Source organism: Haemorhous mexicanus, chromosome 9 (assembly GCF_027477595.1).
Source record: "Haemorhous mexicanus isolate bHaeMex1 chromosome 9, bHaeMex1.pri, whole genome shotgun sequence".
NCBI lineage: Eukaryota > Metazoa > Chordata > Aves > Passeriformes > Fringillidae > Haemorhous > Haemorhous mexicanus.
The window spans coordinates 18,731,938-18,750,458 of NC_082349.1; the positions used below are offsets into that span (position 1 = coordinate 18,731,938).

The 18,521-nt window shown below is 38.1% G+C and overlaps 1 protein-coding gene across 1 annotated transcript in view; it reads left to right on the plus strand.

The window, feature by feature from the left end:
- The window catches only part of SNX7 (sorting nexin 7), a 29,278-nt gene extending 19,718 nt beyond the window's left edge, over positions 1-9,560 (plus strand). The window contains exons 8-9 of the mRNA XM_059854311.1: positions 1,183-1,335; positions 9,162-9,560. Coding sequence (XP_059710294.1) covers positions 1,183-1,335; positions 9,162-9,242 — 234 coding nt within the window. The 3' untranslated portion in view covers positions 9,243-9,560. The remainder of the gene's footprint in view (positions 1-1,182; positions 1,336-9,161) is intronic.
- The last annotated feature ends 8,961 nt before the right edge of the window (positions 9,561-18,521 follow it).

Genomic DNA, 18,521 nt, shown 5'->3' on the forward strand with positions numbered 1-18,521 from the left:
CCAGACTTTCCATGTCTTGCTCTGAGTTCTGAGGTTTCTGTTCTACCATGAGCATAAGCATTCCTTTAAAATCCTGGAAGTTAGTCCTGGAATCCTGAACTTCTTATTGATGAAAACACCAGCTCTGCAGAAAGCAAAAGTAGCTATCCACCTTTAAACAGGTGTGGTAAAAGGAGGAAACTCTTTGCTTTATGGCAGAATATAAGGACAAAGAAGAAATGTATGGAGCCTGAGTTGCAATAGAAGCAATTCAAGGAATTAAGTTTTCCTGGCTGATGTTCCTTATTTTGGTGGTGTTTTTGCCTGCCTTCCCTCCTGCTGCAGACAGTGGCTCTGCAGTCCCAGCAGGGGATTTTGCACTGTAGCCACAGGAGATCTGCCTTGTTCTGTGACCTGGTGCCAGCCAGAACAGACACAGCTGATGAGTAAATGACAACAGGTAACTGAATTACTAAGACCAGAAAAACTCATTAAAGACAGGCCTGCTGTCCACTTACTCCCATTAGCTGGCAAGTCAGCTTGTGCATTTACAGTAATTAGAAGCAAGTAATGTCTGTAGAGTAGCCCTCAAAGTTTTGGGTCCTGGATTGCTGGGAAAGACTTTCTTCTCTGTAGAAGTCCTTTCATTTAATTTCTCTCTCTGCTTCTGTATCTCTTTTTCCCTCATATGGTCATACACAGTTCCACAAGAAAAGATGGTAATGTGACAGGCAAGAAATCAGAAAGTTTGTGATTTTGATTTCTGCTGTCTTCTCCTCATTCTGTTTTCTCCTGTAATCAAAGATTCTGACAGGATTTTCTCAGTTTTCCTCGCCAAATCTAATTTGTACAATTGATTCTGCTTCAGTAAAGCCCTCTGTATATTTCTTTTTTGATGCAATAATGTCAAGTCCTAGTGAAGAGATGCCAGAGTCTGTAACTTCTCTCAGTGAAAAAATATATTTCCAGGAACACTTTCATTCTGGTCTATGTTTTCTGTTATTAATATTTGAGAAATTGTAGTGAGTTATTAATTAAGAATTAATTTTAAATTTATCCCTGGGGAAAGACTTTTTTTGCTAAGTTAAATACCAACCTTGATTTTGCAGTTCTCTTCATCTCCACTACGAAGTCCATTCATTTAAATAATTTTGGAAATAGTGATTTTACTAATATTTTTTAATGTTTAAAATTAATATTTAGTTCTCAGAAGAGATTGGGAAACTTGAAGACAAAGTTGAACGTGCCAATAATGCTCTGAAAGCGGATTGGGACAGGTGGAAGCAGAACATGCAGTGGGATATGAGATCAACATTTATGAATGTGGCTGAGAATAATCTCCGTTATTATGAAGAGGTAAAACTCTTTCTCACAAAAATGTTATTTTTTCATTATTTCAGTGAAGACGTCCATGGGTTCTCTGTAAAGAGGAATTTTTCCATTTTAGTTCAAACATTTGATAACTTTGGCATCAGTTTCTGTGGGAATAGTGGGGCAGTTTTCCTTAATTTGACAGATTTCAATCAGAGTATGTTTTATTGTTCCCAAGTCGTTGATCCTGAGTTCATCATCGACAGAGGGCACTCTTGTTTTACTAACCAAAACAACTTGGAACATGATTTTTGGTTCAATGTCAGCTGCTATGTTTCAGTTTGGAAACATTTTGCTGTGAGAGCTTGAAGAAGCCCTCTGGAACGTTCAGACCTGTATGAGAAAAACCTTTAAATGTGATTCCATCAGATTTTTATTTTCAGCTCAAATGCCTCAGGTAATATTCTTGGTAAGAATTTCCAAGAATATATGCTAAGAAGAAGAATTTGAAAACATATAACAAAATACATGAAGCATTCTGTGAAGTTTCCTCATGGGGAACACAATGTTGATTGAAATGCGCATTTTGAAAATATCCCAGATGTCTTGAAGTTTTAAAAATAATTTCTCCTTACTTTTGGGAAAAAAAATGGAATGCATTGAGCCATCTATTAATCATAAATTAGTCATTTTCACAGATATATTTGGTAACTTCAGTCCTGTAGTCTGAGCCTTTTATGGATTGCACATTAGCCAATGGCAGTGCTCTGATTTTACAAATCATTTTGTTAAAACATAATTGAAAAGACAGAGCTCTTGATCATCAAGTCTAATTAATTAACATGCAGTCTGTGAGATGCATGGACATTGACAATCTGTTGTTACATATTAAGATCAAAATATTTTCAGAAATCAGGCAGCAAGCTTTTGGCTTCCTCTAACATTGTCTTCATTTATTGATGGTCTCTGACTTCTATAGCAGCAATATGTATGTTAAAACAATGCTGAATATATTAGAATATTTTCTTTGTGAATGATTAGCTAAAATATAAAAATAATTATTTGGTTCTTTTTCCTGTCTAGAAATGTTTTTTTGCTGAATTAGAAGTTTAATCCTGAGCACCAAAGCACATATTGTACATGAAATTACTGTTCTTAAGCCACAAACTGTAGAAAATTATTCAGCTGTCTCTGGAACTTGACAGAGGTTCTTCTTAAATAGCCTCTAAAATACCAGACAACTTGGTTCATACTGAGGCACAATCTTTTCTTGGTGCTTTTCTTGAATAATGAAATCTTCATTAAATGGTTTTGCTGTTACATCTTTGTAGACCTACATTTTAGAAAAATCACCTTATCTTTGTAGAGCAGTTGCAATAATTGTGCAAACTCTATCACTCCTTGTTTGCAAAGTAAGAGCTTACCAATTTCTTTCTGTTTTATCAGAAAATCATTATCTAATCATGATATTCAAAAGAACTTGATAAATTTAATATTTTGGTTGGGAGTTCTCCCCTAAAAATCGTTTATTTAAGACCCGTGGTTAATGGTGATGGTTAATTATTAGAGAAGTGATTACTGATTAATGTCAGAGGTCCATGTATCTCAAACTACAAGTGTGTACTCCAGAAAGCAGCAGGAAAAGAAGCTCTGGCATCTGCTCCTGCTGTTTGGGAGTGAAACTTCAGGAAGGGAATGTCAAGAACCTGAGAAGCAGAATATTATTTTTATGCTTTCAGTAGGAAAGAGAATCCAACCTTAAATGTAATAGTTTGAGTCTGACTCGTTAAACTCATGCACAAACACAGTGTCTGTTACAGTGCTTTTTACTTGTTCAGTTTTTACTTGCTTCATTAGCATTCTTTCACATGTCTGAAGTTACTCATTCAGACTTTTGATGCACCATTTGATGCTTACTAAGCCTTTTCTTGCTGTAACATCCCTCATGTTATTTTCTGCCTTTTCTCTTCCCCAAAGTATGATCTGTGCATTTTCCCAGGCATCATGGATGCTGTGAATGTGATTCAGTCACCCAGTTCTTCTGTCCAGCTCCTATGAGGAATCATCTCCTGTTTTATAACTTAGTGACTACCTGCTTCCCATCCTTTCCACAACTTCCTCCACCCCTCAGTTAAACTATTTGTGCCTCTCCACGAGCAGTGTCCCATTCTCTTCTCTATAGCAGCATTTCACTGTGCTTCTCATTTTTCCCCTTGCTGACTGCATTTCCCAGGCACACAACCAAAGGAGGAGTCATTCTGTTCACAGTCATTCTCTGCAGCCCTTACATTTTGGGAACCACAAAGTACTGAGAGAAAGGCAATCTTGTATTTTCTGATGGCTGCTGCAGTAGAGAATGCAGCCCTTCAAAACTGTATAAACCCAAGCCATTGTGGTCAAAACCAGCCCAGCAGCATGCCAAAATACACTAGAATTTCCAAAATGTCATTTCATCTTTGTCACAATGGGCAAAGAATATGACCTTATGTTTGTCTGGGTTTTACCTTAATTGTAGTCACCTAAGGATTGTGCTGTCAACTTGTCAAGCATCACTTAGCTAGCATAAAAGAGTATCTCTTCCTTCAGCTGAATTAATGTTCACATGAAATAAATGTTACTCTAAAGTGTTACCTGTAATTATGTTTCTCCAGATTTACAATTTAAAAGTTATTCTTGTAGTCTTCCAGTTCACTAGCTATGTGCATTTATTAAACTTGGATAAGAAGTATTCCTTTGTTTCTACAGCTGTTTTGTGTCTCTCCATGCTGTGGCAACAAAGATGTGACTGAAAGCCCAGTGTTGCAGATTTACAGGGTGCTCCTGTGCAGGCCTGTGAAAATGAAAGCTTTCAAGTGATAATGTGCAATCTTTGTTATAATATATTTAAAATAATTTAGGAGCTAAGAATTACCATGACTGACCAATCATTTGGTATTCCTGTAGCTGGTCTCAGTGGTTCATACAGTTCTGTACTTCCTTTCCTGTGGAAAAGAGTTGAATACATCCTTAAGTCTCTCTGTATTCCACAAAGTCCTAGATCCAAAATAATATTGTACTTACAATGACATTAAATGCATTGCTAGAATAAGGAGGACTTTCTGAAACAAAATGAAAAGGTTTTAGTTTTTAAAAGTTCATCAATTTACTCCTATTTCTGAAGTAAATAGCATTGATTCAGCATGTGTTAACACCATACCATTTATTTTATTTCTTTTTGTCAGGCCTTAGGCATGACACCATTGTCTGACAGCTTAGTCCAGAAGAGGGATCTGCCAAACAGCTGGAATCACAAACTGTCCACAGGGTGGAGCTTTCATCTGAGAAAACTGTGTCACCATGAATATTTTCATTAATTTAGAAATAGATATTCTAAAGATGCAGCATCACTAAATCCAAAGCAGGATACAGAATTAATGGTGGTGCTGGCAGTGTTACTTAGCTGGCAGGTTTGAAGTGTTGTTGCTGCAGACTAGCAGAACCAAACCAGGCATTGTTGAACTCTGGCTTCAAAGAATAGAAGCAATTAAACATATGCTAAATTTTTCACTTTTTCTCATGTGTTTAGTACAGTTAGTACATATGCAGCCAATGAATTTTGGTAACCTATTCTTTTCAGAAAAACCACCAGAATAAGTGGCTAGGTTTTATAGCCCAACCCAAAGACTAATTATACATTGTAAATCTAGAAAATATACCAGAGTCTGCATTTCCACTGCTTGTTGGGTACTCCAGGAAATGCAAACAGATTGGTGTTTTTTCCTAAAATGGGACAATAGTTAGTTTTGGCATTGAAAGAATCTGTTTTTTCTTGAGCATGGATGAACCTTTTTTTTTAAGCATAGCATTTGGTTTTATTTATCTCATGTGAAATGAATCCTGTTAAACCCTTGCATCTTAATCAGAAAATCAGTTACCTTTGATATAGTCAGAGTCTTGTTGGTATTGGCACACCTTGCTATTTTTTCAAAAATATAAATAATTTCCTGATTTTCTTAAGTGTTTCAAGCACAATTTAGTATATTTCTGTGACCTACATTGTTGTACAGGCATAAATTGATCCAAAAGATTCATTAGGGCAAAGCAATACTTGTTCCCCATTACAGCAACTTCCCTCTAACTCCAAAGCCCTTATGTACCTCTCAGTTCTGTAAAAGCTGTAGAAAAATAGATGAGATTTGTTATTTGCCCTAGAGCCTCTGTAATGATGCATTTAAGCAGCCATTTGCTCATGTAGCAGAAAGTTGGCTGCTCCTGTGTGTTGATCACATCCTACCTTAGCCACACCTGAGAGTTCAGCTACCAAACTTCATGAGATTTTCAAAAGCTCCCCCATCTGAGCCCGTTTTTTCCTGTGCATGTTGTTTCAAAGGCAGATCTATCTCTAAACCTTCATTCACTTAAACCTTTAAAATTTTTTAAAAATAATTTCAGGAAATGTTTTTTGGAGTGAGAATTACTATTTCTGTGTGGTCTAGTTTTTGTTCCCTGCACACAGAAATCATGAAAATACTTTCTGATTCTCTCAGACACAAACAAGACTTCATTTTCAGATTCTACTCCAAAAATTCCATCATAAGGGCTATTTTTAAGGTATCAGCCACGGATAACTGGGAACTGGAACAGAAACACTCATGGCATGTGACACACTACTTCTGCTAGCATCTTACTACATGTTCTATTGTTATAGCTCCTTTTTCATTATATATGCTATTGTACTACATGAAAAACTTTTGGCTGCTTTTTCTAAGAATGATGTTGCAGGGTAGATATGTGTCCTCCGGTAGTAATCAGAATATTTTAGGTAAAGTAGCCTTATTTAAGTTCTTGCTATTTCATTTTGTGTATTTAGGCTTTTCTATGTTTTCCATTGGACTTTTACGAGTAACTGGATTATGAATTTCAATCCTGTGCAAACACATTTAATTTCCTCAGTTTGGATTTTCTGGGTTTTTTTCCCTTCCTGTCTCCTTTGTGAAAACTGGCTGATCCTCTATTTTGATTTCCATTTTCAGCCTCCCAGGAGAATGGAGTAAAATCATTCGGTAATAATGTTGAAATATACATCACTAACAAAATGTCGTTTATGCAGCTCATAATGTGCTTCACAATGTGAAAAGCTTGAGCCTAAGGCACAAGGACCTAGTTTTGTTTTGGTGTGGTTAATTATAAAATTTGTCAGCTGTAGGAGCACTGTGATGTCTGACAGTGAAATGAGCCACCATTGCTCCTACATTTTGAAAAATGCGTATTGGTTATATAAACAGGGATAAATTATAAGCTGAATAACTTGTGTGGAAAAAATGCTTTGCATCTTTGTCTGGACAGACTTCAGTAGATCATATCTATCTGGTTAAGCAATGTATTGTGATTGCATTTTAACATGTGCAGCTTGGCTCAGTGTTGCAAAGATAACACAAAGCCATTTATACATTGCAGCCAATGCTGATACATGTATTTTAATTCACATTACTGAAATGATGGAATAACATAACTTGGACTTATGTGGTAATTTAATTAAACTGTGGTTCAAAAAAAAAACAACTGTCATTGCCAATGAAAGACTCTTCAAGAAAAAGTGATGGGTTTTTGTACCACACCTAGAAAAAGTTTAGAAAAACAGCTGTGCCTTGCAGCTTTCTAGGATGGTGATCCAGGCTGGGCTCTAACAAACAGAAATTGAGGAATTTGAGTGCCACAGTGAAGACACATGGGTAGCAGCTGCCTCACTGACATTTCAAAACCAAGAGGCCACATTCCAGCTCAAACCTCTCAGATAGATTGAGCTGCCACAGTGTCACATGAAGCAGGGGAGAATCTAATGATCAAACTTTAAGGCTTTATACAAAAGGTCAAAAAAGACCTTTTAAATCAGAAATCAGTTTTCAACACTTGTAGTTCACTGTTCAGGCTGGCAGTATCTTCACTGTTTCTCCCTGGTGTGCCATTTCAAAATCATATTTCTCCAAAAAGTCAATGAAGAAAGCAGATTTCCGCATGAATCTTACCCTGTCAGTCCTCTCTTTTCACAGTAATTCAGACCTTAGATACACTCTGAACAGTAGCGTAATGTTGTTGTGTGCAAGAGCAGCAGAAGTTACTTGGGGCTTTTGTCAGCAAGATCTGAAGAGAAAGACTAGGGCAGTAAATTCATGGTATCCATAGTCTAGGGGACAAAGTGTGAACAACAGGAATGATCTCGTGCCTGAAAATAGCCAAAAACTTGTGCAAAAAGAAGCTAAGCTTTTTCTTTGTAATCTTTTAGATCAGTTGGCTGTTTCAACTGCTCTCATTTTCTTGCAGACCCACTTGTTCTACTTTCTTATGTCTTTAGAGACAAAGCTACTGCTTGTTTTTTTCTTTTTCTTGTTACTTTTGTCACCCTTAATTTTATGGGTTCCCCTGGTTCTGTATCCTTGAATCATCATGGATTCCCCCAGCTCCAGTCATCCTGTGTGTATTCTTTGTTTTTCTCTTCAAGCTTATATTTAACATTATCAGATCCTCCCACTCATCTGCTTACACACAGACATGCAGTTATACCAGGACCTAGCTCTTCAGTGTAGTATGATTAAATCTCCATATTTCATGGCAGAGTTTGGAAGTCATTCACAAGAAATGTCTAATGGAGTTAGGTGGCTGCAAGTTCAAGCAGGGTCATTTTCATGTCTCCTAAGCAATGACAGATGGATACAAGGTGTTTCAATGCACTGGGCTTAGCAGGTTGCTGTGGCTTGAATAGTTGATGGCAAAAGATTTCAGTTAGGAAATAACACTGTTTTCAGGGGACTGATTTAATTCAAAGTTCAGGTAAATGGAGTGTGCTGTCCAGGTTTTAATATATGTTTCCTGGGAAATTTCAGAAGACTTACTTATGGTGCATAATAAAGATTCTTCATGGAAAAAAAACTGTGTAGAGGAAGTAGTAAATCAGCTGCATTGTCAAGAACAATAGGTATGAATGTATAAGTCAAAATTTTGTAAGAACATTTCCATTTCAAGGGCTTTTTTTCAATAGCATCAGAACAAGGAAATTACTGCAGCAATTTGCCTGTTCTGTTCTACTGACAGACTTAAAATAGTAGAAACCTGGTGCTTTGGGTAACAAGCATCAGCTCACTGCAGGTTACCTTGTGACATGGCTCTCAACAATAATTTATGATTTAGAATGGCTTGCCAAGCTGCCAACACTCATTTAAGCTAAATTGAACCAAAGTAATTGGGGGGTTTTGTTGGTTTTCTGATTTTTTCATTTTACTGCCTGCAGAATTGATGCTTCAGATAAAAAAAATAGTTTTTACAATTGTAAATACATTTTTCCATAAGGCAAGAAACACCATTTGTAAGGATAACAATTTCCCTACTCCCAGCCTCTGCCTTTCTGGTTCTATTTCTTTCCCATTACTCTGGGGAAAAATGAATTCTCTCCTTATTTAGAAAAAAAAAATGGTTTCATTTAACTTGGAAGGAAAATTTGGTATACATTAGGAATCCACAGAGATTACAAGGGAACGGTGCCTGACAATGTGCTTTCTATTTGGAAGAGATCTTTGCCTGTAACTAAAGGAAGAGATTAAAGAAGAGCATAATTAATGTTAGCATCTTCCATGCTACAACATACAATTACAGTGCTCACAGTGTGTGCCTGTCATTATGTAAAATTGACCTTTACAGCTCACTCAGCATGTTAGCTAACATTTTGCATATACTGAGCTGCCTAGGAAACCGTATTTTGCTTTTACCATGGTCCTACAAAAGCAGCTTGTGACAATGTGTGTGTATTCTGCTATTTTTTTAAATTCTTTTTCTCCTTGGCTAACAGTTCGCAGAAATCTCTCTGCTGTACTCATATGTATGTGTTTGGTTTTTTAAAGTGCCTTGCTACGTGGGAGTCCTTCCTAGCATCTCAAACAGTGGATCTTCATGTGGATGAAGATTCTGAAGACAGACCTTGAGTAATATCTCTGCTTGATCTCTGCCTTTTCCATGCAGTTTCTCCCAACCAAAGTGCTTTATATGAGATCAGATTCATTATTAAATTTAACTGTTAAAATCAGTGAAATGCAGGAAACCAGCTTATTGTGCACTCAGGTATTCTAGTCCTGAAATAAATTTTGAAACATGCTATATATTGCTTTATATTGCTTAGCTCTGATTTTACATATTTTTATGCACTTGCATACAATTGTTTTCATAAATATTGTGTAATTTTGATATAAAGTATTTTAAATATGTAAAAATAGCTCAATTTTAATAAAAAGTTGAAGAGGAAAGTTTGTCGTCAGTCTGTATCCTTGTCTATTTTAGAAGTATTTTGGTATTTTAGCATGCTTCTTAGATTCTCTTTCTTGTGTAATTTCTTGTACATACAGAATTATGTCATGTAGTCCTCAAGGACTAGTACTTTAGTATTATTTTAATAGATCTTTCTAGTTGCCCAATGGCAACGTAGGACATAAAGATGCCAAACATGTTCTGTGAGATTATTGCTGCTTTAAAGTGTTGATAATTTAGTTTTCAGTTTGTATTATTTAGATGTTTATTAGACATCTTCAATTTGACATTTTTTATAGGATAAAGAAAAAAGTGACAGTTCACAAAACAGACTGTACAGTGACACCATTAGTCACAGCACTGATCCTGCCAACACAAGAACTTCCATTTGGAGTTTGCAGGGTGAAACCTGCTCCCATGGCTGACACTCCTGTAATCCTCACCTTCTTTCCTCTTTAGATAATCAGTGTGGAAGAGGAGGGGTTAAGAAAATAAGAGGTTTGCATTAAAATGATGAGTTGATTCACTCACGCAATATGCAATAAAGTCCAGTCACTGAATTACTCCACCCAGTAGGTCCTTCAGTCTGCAGCTGTAGTTTCTGCAGTTCTCTTTGGTGGTCAAGGTCTGAGAAAACCACAGGCTTTATATGGAAACAATGAGGTCCAGGAATCAGAGACAGCCTGACCAGGGCTCTGGCCTTGCAGAAGAGCAGGGCTTCAGTCATCACCTGCACCTTTTGTGGTGGCATTTTGTGAGCTTGCTCTGGTCAGTCTCCTAATGGCTTCAGGGGACAATTCCAGAGCACGTGGCTGCTGCTCCTGGGTGGCTGTGGACCTGTCTAAGCTGGGCAAGGATTTTGGGGCTTTGATCTTAAAAAATGCATATTGCAAATAAGACCTGGAATACCAGCGTGACCTTTTCAGCAATGCTAGGAAAAGTGCTCTCATGCTGCCCCCATGAAGTAGCAGTGAAAGCTCAGCTCTCTTTTTTTTATCTATGAGGTGTCAGTTAAGGTGCTCCTGAAATCCTGCAGGGGGCATGAATCTCTCCCAATGTGGACAGCTCCCCGTGCAGAGGTGAGTCTGTGCTCAGAGGGCAGGGCAGTGCTGAAGGGCTGTGCTTCACAGGCTCTTGTCCAGCCATGCTGGCAGTGGATCCTTGCAGGAGGAAGGGAAGAACAACGTGGCTGGACTGTGCTCTTTTCCCACTGTACCTTCCTGATGCTTTTTTTAACATCAGAGCTTCTATCAATATGCTTAATAGCCTTAATGGCTTTCCCTTTCTTTTTTTTTTCATCTAAACTCATAGGATTTGCCATGATGAATATCAATGAATTCCACAACTTAATATGTAGGAAAAATCAATTAATTTTGTGATCTCCTAAACGAGCTGCCCAACAACTTCAGGTAACACCTTCTGCCTGTTAAATTGTGAGAAGAGATGAGCAACTCTTTCCTATTTGTCTTCCCTGTGCCACTCAAGAATTTACAGACCTCTAGCATGTTTTCCAAATCTTGCCTGTTTTCCCACAGGAAAAGCCATAGCTTAACATCATATTGTACAAAAGGCACTTCACATCTGTGCTCATTGTTACTGCTTTTCTCTGTATTTTCTAGTTCCGCTGCAACCAGTGTTCCAAATGCAGACACACCAGAAGTGTACATGTTGTCATAATTATACTTTGATTTTTGTCAAAGTATATAATATTCCTAATTTATTTTTTGAAGTACCACTGAATGCTGAGCTGCCATTCCACAGAACTGTCCACAGAGCTCTTCTGAAGGTTACTGAATAATTTAATATCCATCAGTGTGTATATATAGGAGAATTGGCTTTTCCCCAGTGAGCATTTATTTGCATTTATTAATACTCAATTTAGCCTGCTGTTTTTAGCTCCTAATTTCTCTGTAATGTACAGTTCTATAAACAGGATTGCAACAAGACAGACAGCAGTAACACTCTGAATACCCGATAAGTGGAGGTTCAAGAAGAAATACACTCCTGCTACAAGCTGAACCTAGAACCTTTTATTTCTATTAGCCTTTTCTTCATGTGTGACTTTTTGCTGAAGCAGAGGGACTCTTAGTACAGATGATCATCATCCCTATCCAGAATATCTAATACAGAACAGCAGTACTGGGTCAACCTGGCAAGTCTCAGCCAGGTTCTCACAACCAAACTGAAAAATCCTATCTGGTTAAAATGCAGAGATGCCAATAGAAGACATCCCCTATTTTTCCCCTTTCCATAATGGCTGTAAAAGCACTTCAGGCCCTGGTTTCTGCTCATGCACTGAGCACCTGGTCCAGGTTTAATAAGGACTTCTACAGCCATGCTAGGAGAGAGTGCACAGTGCCTGGCCTGAGGAGGTGGCACAGAGAGGGGTGTGCAGGGCTGGGAGCCAGGCACATGCTGGGCAAGGACAATCCCTGTCTCCTGGCCACCCCACTGCCCAGAGATGCTGAGGAGCAAAAGGAGGAACAGCACTTTGTCTCTTACTCAGATTCTGGGAGTGGTAAAAAGATAACTGGCATCTGTCACTTGGATTGCAATCTAGACATAGATTTCAGAAAATAGAAAATCAGAAAATAGGACGGAAGGAAAAGAATACCTTGGATACAATTAGAAGGATATTTGCTTTCATGGTTTAAATTATATTTAGCTTAGTTTTTAACACTTAACTTGAAATGGTCCTACATTATATGGGTTGCTACCTACACTGAATGTGTATGTAGAGTTTGTGAGGGTTGCCATGAGAACTGGCTTCCATGCCTGGAAAATCATCTGCAATTTGATGATTTTGATGATATTGCTATACATGTTCATTTGCCCTTAAAAGTGTTTGTCTTCTGGAAGACCTTTATGGAAAAAAGTACTTTTTCATCTCTGCTTTGTAATATGTCATCTCATTTATCAAAAGTATTTATTCAGAACAAATACAGTGCAGGGTTTTGAAGATTATTCTTTGGAGTCCCTCTCCAATAACATGAATCCAGATGTTAGATTATTCTAATTCATTTTTTGTGGTACAGATATTTTACTAATTTACTGGTATTGATTTTAGTTTTTAAAAATGAAAAATCAGAGCAGAAATTAATCTCTGGGTATTTCTAAGCATTCAAATGTATTTATATGGTGTTTCTTGAGTTTCTGGGTTTGTTCATTCATTCTGAGACACCTGAACATTCCCAATGTGATTGCTGACTACACCATCACCATGCTGTAATCCAAGACCCATGGACATTAATGAAGAGACCAAAGACTGTCTCTCAACTGATCAACATTCAAATTATTAACAGTATTTGGGGAGAATTTGCTCATTGAAAAGAAACAGAAGCAGAAAACTGTAATCACTATCTTGACTTACTCCTATATTTGGCACTGACCACAGTCTTTTCTGCGACCTTTTTCTAAAAGGTTGGAAGGTGATTTTTGGGGGGAGGGGGCAGCATTTTCCATTGTTCCATTTAATTTATCTCAGTTGTTCTTCAGCAATGGCAATGTATTTAGAAGGGAAGCAATAAAATCTTAATTATAGAGCTGTAGAAAACAGTTACAAATGCATATTCTACTGCTACATGTTCTTCAGAAGAATGTAATCAATTCACACTGTTTTTGAATGATGTTTCATATTGTCATCTTGTAAACAGATCTTAAAATAGCAAGTTTATAAAGAAAGCTAAATCTCTGTAATTATGAAAGCTTTTCTTTTTTCCCAGTTAATCCTAAAAGAAAAAGTGGAGGCTGGAGGTACAACAGCTTTGATTTTGAACCCCCTGCTGAAGTAAAAGAATGCTAATAATTTGAAAATGGGTTTGGGGCTTTTTTTAAGAAAAATGTAGAGCCATGAAACAACATACACAGCTAAATGTGGTATGTCAGAGATGAACTTAAAATGGTTTTTCTGTAATGCCACATCACCATGACTTTGTTAATGTAGTGAACAGTAACACATTGTCTTGGATTTTAGTGAGAAACACAGAAACAGAGTTGACAGAGTTCAGCCTTTACAGAATTTGTTTTGTTCTGTATTATATAACTAGTGGCCAGTGGCTCCTGATCCACACCGTGAGGACCTGTTGAAAGCTCAGATCTCTTGAGAATTGAAGTTTAATCTTGGGTTTTAAACACATCACCGAGGCTGATAATGTACTATCCATGAAAAACTTAACTAACGTTTCATTACAACAGTTCTTGAGAAAAGCTGCAAATCCCATGTCATGAAGATGGAACTATCCAGAGTATATTTCATTTTTTGGGGTGAAATTTGAAGAAGCTGCTATCAATGGATAAATCACAGTTGTAACAGCTCTGTTTCAGTATCCATAGCAAGGTAATTACTATTGCCTAGTGAAAAAAAGGAACCTGAAAGAAGTCCAAGGGAGTTACACCAGCCCTCTACTCATCCCCTTTGCAGAGACACGTCCAGTGTATGCAGGGGCTGAGCATTGGTGAACATGGAATAGTTCTATCCACAAGCCAGCGGCACAAAGATGCCACTGAACCAACTTTTGGTTGCTGAGGCAGAGCTCCATTTTGGATTTTAAGTCCCTCTCTCCTTTGGCACTTGCCAGCAAGCTTGAGCAGAGCTGACAAAAAGCTGATCAACAAGCTGAGAGTTTCCATACTCGCTGCATATGAGTGTCATTTGCTGTAGCAAGAGCTTCTCATCTTGGAGTCCCATGTCAAAACTTCTGATGAGGCTCCTTGCCCATCTTTTCTAACATTTCCTTGCAAGGAAATGTTCATAATATTTTAATGACCAGGAAAAGAAGGTGTGCCTGTTTGGGGAATACTATGTATTTTTAAACTATAAATTATTGTTCCAAAGTGATCACTACTAGAACAAACTGTACATTGCTTTGCCTTATCTCTGGAAGCTGCTTAGGACACGGTGATATCCCCACCCTGTGGCAGAGGGCAAGAAAAGCTTCTCAGTTTCCTAAGACTTCAACAAAATACACATAGTAGGAAGGAGAAAGGCTGTCAAGTCTCTCGGCCTTTTCTGTTTCCTAAGTTTTATCATGTACTTCTGCAGCATATGGGTGTAACTAATTACATTTTCTGAGCAGATGTGCAAGAGATAGATTGATATGCCAAGGCTGGTAAATGTCCAATGAGGAGGCGACTGGTGTGCCCATGACAGATTTTGTAAATGAGACATTTACAGAAATGATGAACGTAAAACACTTCATCTTAATATGTAACTCCTGAGGTTAAAAGAAGACCAAGTCCATTGGCAATAAGGAAAAAATATGTAACATGTCCCCATTTCTACTTTAGAAAAAAATTTTGTTTCAAAATCTGTTTGGAATATGATGGTTTTTTAAGCTGCTTTTTTCTCTCCTATTTTCTATTTACTGTTGTAAAGGAGAGGTCAATAGGAACGCATTTGGAAGAAAAAGAAGGTTGAATTCCTCTCTCACATAAAAATAGGATTAAAAAAATTAGGTTTTTTGAATATTAAAATGAAGAGTCAACTGATAAGACTAATGAGAATCTGTACACACTACGTCTGAGCAGAAGAACAAACCTGGAATTAACGCTGTTGCTCCTCAACACAGTATGACAAAGCAGATTTGACTGACCATTCAGACATGATCAGTGGCAGAGCAGCTAAAGCTGCTGAATGTGTACCCAGAGCATAATGAAAGCCTTAGGGATTCTGTCCTCAAGAAATACACAGTGCTGTTCTCCTACTTCAGTATTAAGCTGTAGAAAAGTCACTTTGCAAAATAAATAAGACATTGTTTGATATTAAAAATGGCATTTTTCTGCATTTCAGCCCTTTTATAAATCAGTACCTCTGATCATGTAACTCCCTTAGCCAGATCTAGATATGTTCCTACCTGGCTGACTCTAGGGTGTCTTCTTTTGTTTCCCTCATTTTGTTTTTAGACAGAGATAAAGGAAGTTTGGGAAGTTTGTGTGTTCTCTGTAGAGAAAGAACTAAAGAGGAAGAGTATTTAGACAGAGATAAAGGAAGTTTGGGAAGTTTGTGTGTTCTCTGTAGAGAAAGAACTAAAGAGGAAGAGTATTTTGCCTCTTGAAGTGACTCAGAGTTGCCACCCTTTTTATTTCCCCCTCTTAAGTCTCTTCATTATTATTCACATATCTCAAATCTTTGTATTCACCTTCTCCAATTTTCAGGTGCTTTTCCTTCGTAGTTAATTTTTTTCTTCATTTCAAAATTCTTCACTTCCCTCTGACACCATGTAATATTTATTACATCAGTGCTAAAGCTGCATGAATAATTCATCAACTATTTTGCTTCTTTTCCTATTCAAGTATGGCTCATAATAATTCACTTGAAATATTCACTATTTGAAATGTGTCACTGAATAATTTTTGCAAATAATTCTTGGTTTGTGTATTGTTCAGAGGTGCAACCAAAAACCCAAGTGGCAAAATCTCAACTTTCATCCAACCATCCCCTGATGGAAGCTCTTCTTCCTGTGTGGTGTTTAGTGCGCTTGCTGAAAATATCCCCACTTGCAAGTGGCTTCTTGAAAATGCTCCTCGAGGGTCACTTAATAACTTCTGATATGGAAAAAAATACCCACCAAAAAAGTGAGTATTTTTTACATTGCTTGGAAAGGAAGGACATGAGAGTCAGTGGGCTGTCGTGCTCTCTTCATTCGCTTACTGCCTTTGCTCCTCAGCACCATCAAACAGCACAAGTTACAGGTTTCTTAAAAGTACATATGACTTACATTCTTCTCTGCGAGGGTGGTGAGGCCCTGGAACAGGTTGTCCAAAGTTGTGGATGCCCCATTCCTGGAAGTGTTCCAGGCTAGGTTGGATGGGAACCATGGTCTGCTGGAAGGTGTCCCTGCCATGCAGGGAAGCTGGAACTAGATGAGCTCTAAGGTTTCTTCCAACCCAAACCATTTTATGGCTCTATGATTCTGCATAGCCAGAGACAGCTCTGATACCAAGAGCAACAACAGAGCTGGGGTTTCCCTTGCAGCACTGATCCTGGGCTGAAGACAAGCACACCAGAGGCTTCATTTATATTCAGCTGTATATTTGTCAGCCACCCGTGGCCGCCTGAGTGTTCTGACCTCTCTCTGTTTACATGGAGAGGAATACAACACTTTGGGGAGTGAGGAGCTGAGCTTCCAGGAGTTTGAAACTTGGTGGGACCAGGAGGTCACATTTCTACAACTCAGAAGCAGGTGACAGTATTTTCTTGGCTACTTTGGAAAAATTGGATGCCAGATGGAAAAATTGATGCCAGAAATAAAAAAAGTGACAAGTTTTAGTAGTTTGTGATTGTTTCCAGACATTTCTGTAAGCACCTATGTAAACACTGCAATCCTTAGATTGTTACCTTTCAAGACCCAGATATGTTTCAGTTTTGAGAAAGCATGAACACAGCAGTTTTTTCCCTGGAGTTGGAACTCCTACTTGCTGCCACAGTGGAATTACTATTTGCCTCTGCACAGGTATTTTTACTATGTCCTAGGGTGCAGGCTATTTCCATTTGTAGCAGAAGCAAGTACTCATTGCAAGTCTGGGCTAGGCCCTATAAAAGTGTTACCTATAAACTACAGTAAAGCTGTTTGCAAAATACTGTCAGATACTAAGTTAGTTCTCAATGACATTTCTCTTGCAGTGAGAAGGCTGTTTTTAATTTAATTGCAAATTAAATTTCAATCATTTACTGCTTAATATTCCCAATCTAGCAGTAAATGAACATTAAGTGATGTAATGGCTGCTGAGGTCCCTGACCAAATCATAAAAGGAGGGATAAGGGGCAATCTTTCAAAGCACCAGGGCTCAGTCTGTGCTCATGTCAGCTTTCCACCTCCTCCTTTCATTAGCAATGCTAAGCTGAAAGTGCTGACCCTCAGGGTTTGCTCCACTTGAGCAACAAAATCTGAAGTGAAATGTGTGTGGCAATCTGCTGCAGTCTGAGAGCTGCCAGCTGTACCTGTGCTCTGCAGAGGCTCTGGGAGTGTGTCCAGGGCAGGAGGGAGAGAAGCACCAAGAGGGAGAGAATGTGGATCTAAGGGAGCTGTGCTTTGAAGAGGACCAGGAGAACATTGCTTTGGTGTGTCACACCAAAGCAAACAAGTGCAACTAACTTAGAAGACAGAGGAAAACAAATATATTTTTTCTTCTGAATTCCTAGTAAAACCTTGATACTTAGAAATATATATACACAAGGAAGACCAAAAAGTAGACAAATGGCACTGAGAAGTATTCTGCAAATCATTGCCTAAAAAGCTGTGACTTTTTGGAATCGTGTCTTTTTTTCTGTTAGGCCGAGCTGTCACACACCATAACCAGATTCTGTGGATGAATGTGTATCCTTTAATTAATTATTACTTATTGTTTTTCTGCCTGACCCCTGGAGTTGGTTTTTGCAAACTGCAAATTGTCAGAATCTGACTCACAGTTAGTGCTGCTGGAAGTGGGAAAGATCAGAAGAATTCACTTAACAAATGTAGATGATAAAATAAAATGTCACATTTTATTACATACTTTCATTCCATCTGTCTGAGCAATTTTAAATGCCAGATTTAAAGAAGTGCCAGCAGGCCATGTCTTTCAGGGATGCTTGCACATGGCTGCACTCACTTTTAGCACTTCCTTTCTATTAAGAGGATAATTTGGTGGCATGGTAAACTCCTAGAAGGTGCAAGAACATGGGTGTTTGCATGCTCCTGCCCCTTGCCAGCTCCTGGGGAGTGCACTGGGAATCACCACATCTTGATTTCCTTCTCCCTAGCTCACATGATTGGTTTTCATGGCACTGCCTTACCAGAGAAGCTGCATCATGCTTTCCATACAGCATTTGAAGGTCACCATCACTCAACTCCATGCTGCTTGCTAGGAAGACACTACAAGAACATGTCTCTTACTGGGCTTTCTATCACTCACAGATTTCTCTTGTTCACCTACCAACTATCCAGGCTTGGGAAAATTTCAGATTATGTTTTAAGTATTTT